The sequence below is a fragment of the Oncorhynchus nerka genome, linkage group LG20 (assembly GCF_034236695.1).
Source record: "Oncorhynchus nerka isolate Pitt River linkage group LG20, Oner_Uvic_2.0, whole genome shotgun sequence".
Taxonomy (NCBI): domain Eukaryota; kingdom Metazoa; phylum Chordata; class Actinopteri; order Salmoniformes; family Salmonidae; genus Oncorhynchus; species Oncorhynchus nerka.
Window position 1 is genome coordinate 86,802,946 of NC_088415.1, and position 11,721 is coordinate 86,814,666.

Genomic DNA, 11,721 nt, shown 5'->3' on the forward strand with positions numbered 1-11,721 from the left:
CTAAGTTACATCATGCCCCAGTCACTCTGTTACATCATGCCCCAGTCACTCGGTTACATCATGCCCCAGTCACTAAGTTACATCATGCCCCAGTCACTCAGTTACATCATGCCCCAGTCACTCAGTTACATCATGCCCCAGTCACTCAGTTACATCATGCCCCAGTCACTCGGTTACATCATGCCCCAGTCACTAAGTTACATCATGCCCCAGTCACTCAGTTACATCATGCCCCAGTCACTCAGTTACATCATGCCCCAGTCACTCGGGTTACATCATGCCCCAGTCACTCGGTTACATCATGCCCCAGTCACTCGGTTACATCATGCTCCAGTCACTCAATTACATCATGCCCCAGTCACTCGGTTACATCATGCCCCAGTCACTCGGTTACATCATGCCCCAGTCACTAAGTTACATCATGCCCCAGTCACTCGGTTACATCATGCCCCAGTCACTCGGTTACATCATGCCCCAGTCACTCGGTTACATCATGCCCCAGTCACTAAGTTACATCATGCTCCAGTCACTCAGTTACATCATGCCCCAGTCACTCAGTTACATCATGCCCCAGTCACTCAGTTACGTCATGCCCCAGTCACTCAGTTACATCATGCCCCAGTCACTAAGTTACATCATGCCCCAGTCACTCGGTTACATCATGCCCCAGTCACTAAGTTACATCATGCCCCAGTCACTCGGTTACATCATGCCCCAGTCACTCGGTTACATCATGCCCCAGTCACTCGGTTACATCATGCCCCAGTCACTAAGTTACATCATGCCCCAGTCACTCAGTTACATCATGCCCCAGTCACTAGGTTACATCATGCCCCAGTCACTCGGTTACATCATTAAACTAAACATCAGGCAGTTGATTCCAAAAGAGAACTGAAGTGGAGACAACAGCAAGTCAACAGTAATAGCAAATGAGATGATAACAAGGATTGTGTATGTACGTATGGCAGGGGTTCCCAAACCTTTCTGACCCGCGATTCCATTTTGATATCCATGTAAAGAAAATGATGTAATCAACAGCCAATGTTTACTTTTTTAAAAATTGGGGCTATGACAGTCTGTTACAAATCAGTCTGACAGTATTTCCATCTGAAGGAAGTATGCATCAGGAAGGTGTTGGGAAGTTCAGAAGATCATCAGGCAATAATGAGTCGCGACCCCTAGTTTGTGAAACACTGATGTAAGGAGTGTTTTGGAATGCCTTAGATAATGCCTTGGAAGCCTAATTGCAGTTATAGTATATAGAGAGTTCTATTGAGTGGAGTATTTTTGAAGTTGAGTGTTTTTTGGAGTTGAAATGCCATAATATGCTTTAAAATGCCAAGGTAGTGGGCAGTCTGAGGCAGGGCTTCAATCTGTATAGCGCTGTTGACAATGCAGCTTTAAAAGGCAATATTCCTGCGTTCGCGAAGACTGCATTCATGGTAAACGATGCATATGTCAGCTCAATCGGAGATGACCTTTTAACGGTGCATCGTCGAAAAAGGGGAATCGGATTGCAGTTACAGTGTTGACTATAGAGTCATATTGTGCAAAGCCAGCGGCCTTTTGACCTGGTATCTATAGGTCACTAAATCAATAGAGGAGCATTCATTTAGTATGGATACTAGGAAAAGAAGCCTTAGTTTCAAGTCAAAGTTATTTTATCTATTCAATCCAAGGCATGTTATCGACAAACGCAAAGCATTTGACCTTTAAAGGTGATTTACACTTCAGCCAACATGCACAGCGTTTATTGGGAATGCGATCTCCACAAACATCGGGTAAAATGCGCATTGTTGGCTATCTAGGGCAATGCTCTACAACACGCCTTGGATTAAATCACGGCCTGTCTTGGCTCAGCATCGGGGGGCTATACACTCTTAGAAAAAAAGTGCTTTCTAGAAACTAAAATGGATCTTCTCGGTCCCCATTGGAGAACCTTGTTAGTTCCAGGTAGAACCTTTTCCACACAGGGTTCTACATGGAACCCCAAATGGTTCTACCTGGAACTAAAATGGTTCTACCTGGAACCAAAAAGGTTCTACCTGGAACTAAAAAGGTTCTACCTGGAACCAAAACGGTTCTACCTGGAACTAAAACGGTTCTACCTGGAACCAAAAAGGTTCTACCTGGAACTAAAAAGGTTTGTACCTGGAACCAAAAAGTGTTCTCCTACGGGGAGTGTTGAAAAACCCTTTTTTTCTAAGAGTGTAGGAGAGGCTCTTTCTGGCAGGTATGATGTGCCAAACCTCTGTGCCAAGTTTGTCTGTGGAAAACAAGTTTGCTCATCCCCATTAGCTATATGGAGAATAGACTGGTAGGGAGCGCAGATGGATACACTTGTAGAATATCAAATAGTACTTTTTTTAAATGTTATTTTTTAAACATCCATTCTTGATCACAAAAAAAAACCTCAATTTTGCCAGTCTCCTGCATGATAAAGCCATATACTGAACCATAGATATCAGCCATGCCCTTAAAGAAAGATAAGATAACTCATACCTGTCTCTCCCAGACATCCAGACCTTAAAAGCACAGTTATTATCTGATGGTATCTGTAACCAACGACATGAGAGGTCTCTTACACATTCAAATTCAAGGCACATCGAAACTCTCAAAAAACTCTATCATGAACACAATCTGCTGTTCACTCACGCAACTATACTTTAATGTACGTAGCTAGTCCAATAGAGTTACCATACTGTAGTTTCCTAAAAAGGAGGCATAGACCAAGTGACTGTGAGAGCTCTCAGCAGCAGCTTTGAGGATCTCTAAAACACAGACTGTTCCCTCCATCAAGGACTGTAGACAGGGATAATAATGGTTTGAAGAGAGTACAAGCTGATGTAGCAATGCTAATGCTGTACATTCTGCTAAATGGGGATGGTTTGGCACTTCAGATGTCCTTTGATATCATTTTAGCCAAAATAGAACATTGTATAAGGTCAAAGTTCAAATTGTATTTATATGCATGTTCTTAAGTCGTGGTCATTGCTTAGCAACACATTATTCGTGTGTGTACCTTGTCTTGCGCACACACACACACAACACACCCACATGTACTCTCTCTCTCACACACACACTCTGTCTCTCACCATATGCACACACTCTCTTACACAACCCCAAAGCACACAATTATATGATTAGTATAATGACTGACATCAATCACAGTACTGTGTGTTCCCTGGATGAACGGCACAGTGTTCACTTAGAGTCCCACTCTTATCATTAGTGACCTCAGCAGGATTCCAGGGGAGAACGTACTCTGTTGAGTGCCACTCTATCATTAGTGACCTCAGCAGGAGTCCAGTGGAGAGTGTCTTTTATGGAATGGATGAGTTGTTCATCAAGACCCTCACAGAGTATGAATGTAAGAAAGGCACTGTGTGATCTACTGTAGCTGTCTCTGTGATGTAGCTGTATGTATGTGTTTTCTGTGTCTGCGTGCTTGTGCCTGTCTGTCCTATTACCTTGAGAGACCCTCAGGGCTCATAGGATTGAGCCGACAGACAGACGCTTCAACACTGATATCATCTCACTCCCCGACCAGTGTCCTGCCACTCTGAATGGGACAGGGATGAGGTGTGAGTCAGTGCTGTCAATGTGTGTGCAGATGTTTCCTTATCTGTTGTACTACTCTGTATTTATTCAGGGAAAACCCATTGAGACCAGGGTGTCATTCCCAAGGGTGCCCTGATCACAACAATACGACAACCAATGTACAACAAAACGGCAATCGATACAAAACAGTTACATTCCTCAGCTGCTAGGTCTTCAATCAGCACCCTGAACTGCCAGAGAGGCACCAGAACATCCAAATTGTAATGAGTTCTGCAAATTGTCCCAGCAGTGAGGCGCATTAAAACTTAAATGCGGATTTACCTAATTCAGCGGAGACCCGAGGAAGTTAACTGTGAACTGGTTTGGTAACACGTCTTTATACTTCAATAAGGAAGTTAGGTAAGTCGGGTAGCTTGTGTAGTAGAGCTTTGTAAACAAAAAGGGAGAAATCAAGAGATCTACGGGACTTTAATGAGGACCAGCCAACCTTTTGATAGAGGACGCAGTGAGGAGTATTAAAACTGTCACCTGTGATAAAGCGAAGGGCGCTACGGTAGACGGCATCCAAAGGTTTAGGAGAAATGGCTGCTGCATTCTGGTAAATTGAGTCGCCATAGTCAAGAACTGGCAGGGAAGTTGACTGTACAATCTGCTTGCTGCTGTTTCGGGAGAGGCAAGATCTATTCCTAAAAAAGAAGCCAGATTTACATTTTTGCTTTTTAACTAGTTCATCAGTGTTTTTTAAACATGAAATCCTTGTCATATTTTTAGAAGAAAAAAAAACTCGCCCAAATGAATAGCCCCGTTGGAAAAATATAAATGGACTGTTTGAAAATGTGAATCACATTTTTTTCCCCCCCCGTATCCCAGTTTGGGAATACCTGTCCTCGGCCAATGACTTCTCCAAAAGATAACTGGAGTCAGGAGTCAGCTAACCTGGAGTCCAATCAATGAGATTGGAGATGTTGTTTAGAGCTGCCCTGCCCTATAAAAAAAACACTCACAATTGGAGTTTGTTATTCACAAGAAGCATTACTTGATGTGAACCATGGCTCGAAACAAAAGAGATCTCAGAAGACCTAAGATTAATTGTTGACTTGCATAGAGCTGGAAATGGTTACAAAAGTATCTCTAAAAGCCTTGACGTTCATCAGTCCATGGTAAGACAAATTGTATATAAATGGAGAAAGTTCAGCACTGTTGCTACTCTCCCTAGGAGTGGCCGTCCTGCAAAGATGACTGCAAGAGTACAGCACAGAATGTTCAATGAGGTGAAGAAGAATCCTAGAGTGTCAGCTAAATCTCTGGAACATGCTAACAACTATGTTGATGAGGCCACTAAACCAAAATGGTGTTCATGGGAGGACACCATGGAAGAATCCACTGCTGTCCAGAAAAAACATTACAGCACGCCTGACGTTTGCAAAAGAGCACTTGGTTGTTCCACAGAGCTACTGGCTAAATATTCGGTGAACAGATTACAGTTGAGTTGTTTGGAAGGAACATAAAAAAAGGCACAAGCACAACAACATCAAAACCTCATCCCAACTCTAAAGTATTGTGGAGAGAGCATCATGGTTTGGGGCTGCTTTGCTTGGATCATCGATGGAAAAATGAATTCCCAAGTTTATCAAGACATTTTGCTAGAGAATGTAAGGCTATCAGTCCGCCAATTGAAGCTCAACAGAAGTTAGGTGATGCAACAGGACAACGACCCAAAACACAGAAGCAAATCAACAGAATTGCTTCAACAGAAAAAAAATACGCCTTCTGGAGTGGCCCAGTCAGAGTCCTGGCCTCAACCAGATTGAGATGCTGTGGCATGACTTCAAAAGAGCAGTTCACACCAGACATCCCAAGAATATTGCTGAACTGAAACAGTTTTGTAAAGATGAATGGTTCAATATTCCTCCTGACCGTTGTGCAAGTCTGATCCGCCACTACAGAAAACGTTTGGTTGAGGTTATTGCTGCCAAAGGAGGGTCAACCAGTTATTAAATCCAAGGGTTCACATACCCACCCTGCACTGTGAATGTTTACACGGTGTGTTCAATAAAGACATGAAAACATATACATTGTTTGTGTGTTATTCGTTTAAGCAGACTGTGTTTGTCTATTGTTGTGACGTAGATGAAGATCAGATACAATTGTATGACCAATTTGTGCAGAAATCCAAGTAATTCCAAAGGGTTTTATATCACTTAAATTGTGATTATGGTTTATTGTTTAGCTAGCTAGCTACAGGTCTTAGACCTGACACCATCAAAAATCACACATTGTGTCTGTCCTGTCTGACCACTTCCAATAAGCCTGATTTCAGTAAACCTTTGAATGAGTGTTTAACAGTGTGAAAGACCTTGGAAAGATCTATAAATAGGGCAGCACAATGATTTTTTATCATCTAAGCAATTTAACACATCTAAAACAAGCGCAGCTGCTGAAACGGTGTTATGTCCAGGTATAAAACCAGACTGGTGCACATTAAGAGTAGAGTGAGAAATTAAAGTTATTAGCTGCCAGTTAGCCATGGATTCTAAAAGTATGTGTGGTCTGTGTGAAGCGTTCAGACAGTGATCCTGCAGCTGCTGTGCTTGTCTTCCAGACATCAACATGGCAGGAGAACCAAGACCCTACAGGCCACAGGTGGTGGGCTCCAAGAGGCCCCTCTCCTCTCTCTACAGGTCAGAGTCATAGCATGACCATAGAAATAGATTGTCATTCTGTGAGCAGGACAACCATAGAAACACTTTGTACTACTCTATAAATAGAGTTGGCTAAAGGAGCGTTTCTCAAACCCTTTTTTTTGTGCCAGAGAGTGACAAGCTATGCCCACTTCCTTCTTGGAAGACCACTTTCATTAAAACCACTTACATTAATAAACCACTTACACTAAAAACCCACTTACATTTATAAAACCACTTCCACTAAAACCCACTTACATGAATACTAGCCCTTGAGTAGGGACAACATCAGTGTCAACCATACCAGGGACTGATCAACATCGCTTTTATTGTTTTGGTAGTGTATCAGTGGCTTATTGTATGTACATCTCTATTTCTGTCTTTAGTGGCTATGAATTTGACTACGACTATTACAGAGAGGATTTCTACAGCAGGTATGGAAATCATTCTGCGCTGTTCTATTCTAGTATTTGTTTTGGTAAACAATGTACTCCACTTTACCTATTTAACTACTTCTTAAAACTTTTGCCCCTCTCACCTTTCCTCGTCTCACCAGATTATTTGATTATCATGGACGCGTGGTGGAGCCCCCCATCCGATCGCCGATACCGGCCAAACGCTCTCGTGTTGTGGTCCCGTCCCTGCGGCGAATCAAATCTTCCTTGCCGGTCAGGACCTGCTCTGACTCCTTTTCTTCTTCCAGACCTCTTCCTCCGTCCTCGCCTCTACCTCTCACTTCTGGGTCTTCAGCTGCAGGAGCTATGTGTATGTCTAATACTCTAGTCACTCTGCCTGCCTTTATCCTCCCCTCTCTCTGTCCTACTCTTTATCCCTCTATCCTCTCCTCTCTCTATCCTACTCTTTCTCCCTCTATCCTCTCCTCCCTCTGTCCTACTCTTTCTCTCTCTATCCTCCCCTCTCTCTGTCCTACTCTTTCTCTCGCTGTCCTACCTCTATCCTCCCCGTCCTACTCTTTCTCCCTCTATCCTCCCCTCTCTCTATCCTATCTCTGTATTTGGCTCCTCTGTCCTCTCTGTCTTTGGATCCTCTGTCCTCCCCTCTCCCTCCGTTCTCACCTCTCTCCCCTATCTCTGTCCTCCCCTCTCCCTCCATTCTCACCCCTATCTGTGTCCTCCCCTCTCTCCCCCTTCTGCACTGCTCTGTCTGTCTCCTACTCTTTGACATAACTGTTTTGGTGAAGTCATAGTTAAGAAGCATATTCTTTTCAAGAAACATCATTTGTCTCCGTTTTTGTATATTCCCAGTAAAGACCGACCAGTTGGTAACCATCAAACAGGAGCTGTCCCAGATCAAGACCAAGATCGACTCTCTACTGGGGCGTCTGGAGAGAATTGAGAGACAGCATCGCACAGAGGCAGGTAAGAGTGTTCAGACTGTGTGTGTCCTGTTGTGTGAGTGTCAGACTAACCTTTAACCTGACCTCATCTTCTCTCTGTCTCTCATCCCCCCCCTTCCCCCAGCAGCCCAGAGGAAACAGGGAGGAGTGTATAAGTGTCTCCGTGCCAAGACAGCGGACCTCTCCGGAGACTTGGAGGCGGGAGAGATGACAGATGAAGCCAACGAGGATGTCTTTGACGATGAAGGCATTAACGATATGGTGAGGAGGCCAAGGGTTATTTTAGGTATTTTATTAGGATCCCCATTATCTGTTGCAAAAGCAGCAGCTAATCTTCCTGGGGCCCACACAAAACATAATATAGAACGACAGAATACAGAACATCATTAGACAAGAACAGCTCAAGGACAGAACTACATAAAACAATTTTTTAAATGTCAAGTTAGAGGTTAGTCTGTCATCGTACATCTGAAGTCTTAATTGGGTCAAATGACACCCTATTCCCTATGTAGTGCACTACTTTTGCCCAGAGCCCTATGTGGATGATACCTAGGCAGCATTATGAGTAAGCCACTGTGTGTTGTTAAACAATATACAATGGGTGAGTCTAATCCTGAATGCTGAATGGTTAAAACAGTATCACTGCTTACTGTGTTGTTTTCTTCTTTTCAGATAGAAAATCACTTATCAGACATTGACAATTGAGAGAGGTCAGTTATTACTCAGGTGACATGTTTGGTTCAATTTAAACGTGTTAATTAGAAGTGTTTATTATAAGTGTCAGTGTAAGGGCCAGTGGGTGTAGGCTTTTGTTCCAGCCAAGCGGTAGCGACGGGCATTCCAGATCTTTTGGCTCCGCTCACCGAAAATGAGCCATCTATTTGGATGAAAAAAAACAACATGAAAAATAGCACATTTCATAGCAAAAAAAATGCAACATTGCAAAAATTGAGCGTGGACCAGAATGAGGCTTTTTCCCCGACGACCTATTGTTCCTGCCGTGGCTCAGGAATCACCATCTCCAGGGAATGTTTTTACAACTTACCTACAGATAATCATAGTCGTTGTCCTCATAAAGCAATAGTAGGATCGTTCCACCAATTCAGTGCCTTTTGAGAAGAGTAAACTTGGTGCAAATTTAAATACATGTACATTTCACAAAAATGTTTACATTCTGTCATAAAGAGCACATGTTCAACTTAATAATTTTTTTTTACATTCTGTCATAAAGACACATGTTCAACTTAATAAAAAATGTTTCCATCTCAAGAGGTTAAGTGTTTACTACAGGGTTGAGGATTTCATTTTCAAATCAGCCATATATCCCTGTCTGACTGGGGAATGGAAGCTTAGTGTGAAACAGGGAGGGGCAATTAAATGCAAGCTAAAAAAAAAATAATAACACACATTGTTATTTTGTTGTTGTTGCCTGTCTACAGTATCTATGGTATCTATGGTTAACGTGACCCACTCAGTTTTCCACCACAAAACACCAGAAAAATGTCCAAATAAAGTAGAACCAACTCACCTTGAAAAAAAAATATTGAAAAAGGAATAGTTTCACTATATTAAAATGAGAGTTCAGTTCATGTAACAGGTGTGACTTTAAAATGAGGAACAGATGTAAATGAATCACATGAAGTAAAAAATAATCATCCTCAGAAATTACTTGTAAAAGCAACAACATAACTAGGGCTTCACAATGATGGTGAAAACATGACATTTTGGGGTTAAAATCTTCCCAGAAGTCACTGCGGGTGCATGGAGGGACATGTGAAAATACTTCAGCAAGTCTTTACTCAGAGAGACAAATGAGCGGCTCGGAGACAGATGCAATTCGGATCCTGAGGTTCACTGAAGAGATCTGTTTGTTCACGAACAACCCATCCCTACCAAGCAATAAGACACCTGATAGCAATGATCAGCAAATCATAGTCTTCTATCAAGACTTTTAAAATCGGGTTTGTTATATGGCTTGGTTGGCCACAAAAGCCTTCACCGACACAGGCTCACTGCGGATAAGAATGGCCACAACTCGTTTGACTTAATATGATTATTCCATAGAATGCAGGGATTAGCCTGGCCCCAGATCTGTTTGTGTTGTCTTGCCAACTCCTATGGTCTGTCTTGCAAGAGCACAAATAGATCTGGTACCAGGCTAGGAAAACAGATCTGGTACCAGGCTCGGAAAACAGATCTGGTACCAAGCTAGGAAAACAGATCTGGTACCAGGCTCGGAAAACAGATCTGGTACCAGGCTAGGAAAACAGATCTGGTACCAGGCTCGGAAAACAGATCTGGTACCAGGCTAGGAAAACAGATCTGGTACCGGGCTAGGAATTTGCTCCATAGGAAATTGCTGTGTTTTACTTGTCTTTATTTCAAGTTGAGAAGAACCCAAATAGGCAATCATTATCTTCTAGTTTAATTCACAGTTTTTCTAAATTGCCTGTCATTTTTGGTGTCTATAGCAGTAAAATGGCTGTTTTTCAGCAGTTATCTCTGATGTCTGTTGAGCATGTCAAAAAGACAACCTCTCTCCCTCCCCTTTTCCCTCTGCTGGGTCACATTGAAATGCCCCCTGATTTGTCTAATATTTTTTGGGGGGCAGAGATCAGAGATGATTTTTATATAATATTGGGGGAAACTCCCATTCTAAGGTTCTCCTTGATTAGGATGAGGATGTTGACGATGACAATAATAATTAATATTGTTTTGGGATTTTACTGATCATGACAATAAGGTTCACAATTAAAATAATTCATCGTATTGTGTGTTGTTATGCTTCTTGTTCGCAGGGAGGTAAAAATGAAGCCTCATTGGTGGTTTGAAGAATCAATAGACAACATCAGGACCTGAATGACCAATCAATGACCTGATCAATGGAAAAAAGGAAAAGACTCTCAGAGAGAAAGACTCATGGACCAGTGTGCTTGTGGTACTACAATGTTGTACTTTAATTTCATACAATACATGTACCAGACTACTGTATTTTATTCTAGTCATCTAAGAAATGAGTTCATGCAGGGTGTGAAAAAAAGAGTTGCTCTCATTGAGTGTGGCTTACATGCACACAATAATGTGATTGTGGATAGTCAGATTAATATAATAGTTCAATTAAAACATTTACATGCTTTGTAAGAGGAACGATTTCTCTAATAATCATGTTTACATGGACACGTGAAAATCAGGCTACCGAAAATCGGCAATCAAAATAAATGTTCTAGTAAGAATATTTGATTCTGAGTTTGGACATTTAAAGTTTATATTTGAGAACTACTTCTACTGCGCATACATTCAGTAGTTCCTCAACTCACTTCACCTGTGCTTAATAGGGAGGCTCGCTTGGCTGGTGCTAGAAAATGTGCATATCAAATACACCGCAGGAACGCCGTTTAAGGTGCTTACGTGTTCTAATAAATCTAAAGATTGCTCAGAAAAACCAGGTGTTTTTAATGGGCATATGCTTACTTTTATTTTGACCTTACACCGATTAAGATAAGCAGAGTAAGGTGGTTACATGACTATTGTATAATCTGTCTATTGTCATAAATCAGTTTGATATCGAATTATTAGTGTGCATGTAAACATACTCATTGTTCTCAGACTAATAGTTCTGGTTTCAAGGTATTATCGTCCAAAACGTGAATGGCAAAATTCAGAAGAAATGTTTTGTTGGAATTGTGACTTTGCATTTTAATTTATTTGTTGAAACTGTTGTATGGCCACCTATGAAATGGGTTAGGGGACAAGACAAAAAGGTTTTAGAAATTAGTCTCGCAGGGAGCAGTTTTCAGATGTTGTTTGAAAATGGTAGACCACAAAATTCTGCCATTTTCTTAATATTGGCACCAAAATGTGTGTTTAATAAACTACAGTACCAGTCAAAAGTTGACGCACCTACTCATTCCAGGGTTTTTCTTTGTTTTTTACTATTTTCTACAATGTCGAATAATAGTGAAGACATCAAAACTATGAAATAACAAAAATGGACTCATGTAGTAACCAAAAAAAGTGTTAAACAAATCAAAATATATTTTATATTCTTCAAAGTAGCCACCCTTGTCTTGATCACAGCCTTCCACACTCTTGGCATTCTCTCAACCCATGTTCATGTACAAT

General features: G+C 41.7%; 1 protein-coding gene across 1 annotated transcript in view; it reads left to right on the forward strand.

The window, feature by feature from the left end:
* Positions 1-11,491, forward strand: part of LOC115101839 (RNA-binding Raly-like protein) — a 36,061-nt gene extending 24,570 nt beyond the window's left edge. Inside the window, exons 2-8 of the mRNA XM_029621316.2 lie at positions 6,164-6,242; positions 6,629-6,676; positions 6,799-7,007; positions 7,508-7,621; positions 7,724-7,860; positions 8,272-8,309; positions 10,398-11,491. Coding sequence (XP_029477176.1) covers positions 6,164-6,242; positions 6,629-6,676; positions 6,799-7,007; positions 7,508-7,621; positions 7,724-7,860; positions 8,272-8,304 — 620 coding nt within the window. The 3' untranslated portion in view covers positions 8,305-8,309; positions 10,398-11,491. The remainder of the gene's footprint in view (positions 1-6,163; positions 6,243-6,628; positions 6,677-6,798; positions 7,008-7,507; positions 7,622-7,723; positions 7,861-8,271; positions 8,310-10,397) is intronic.
* The last annotated feature ends 230 nt before the right edge of the window (positions 11,492-11,721 follow it).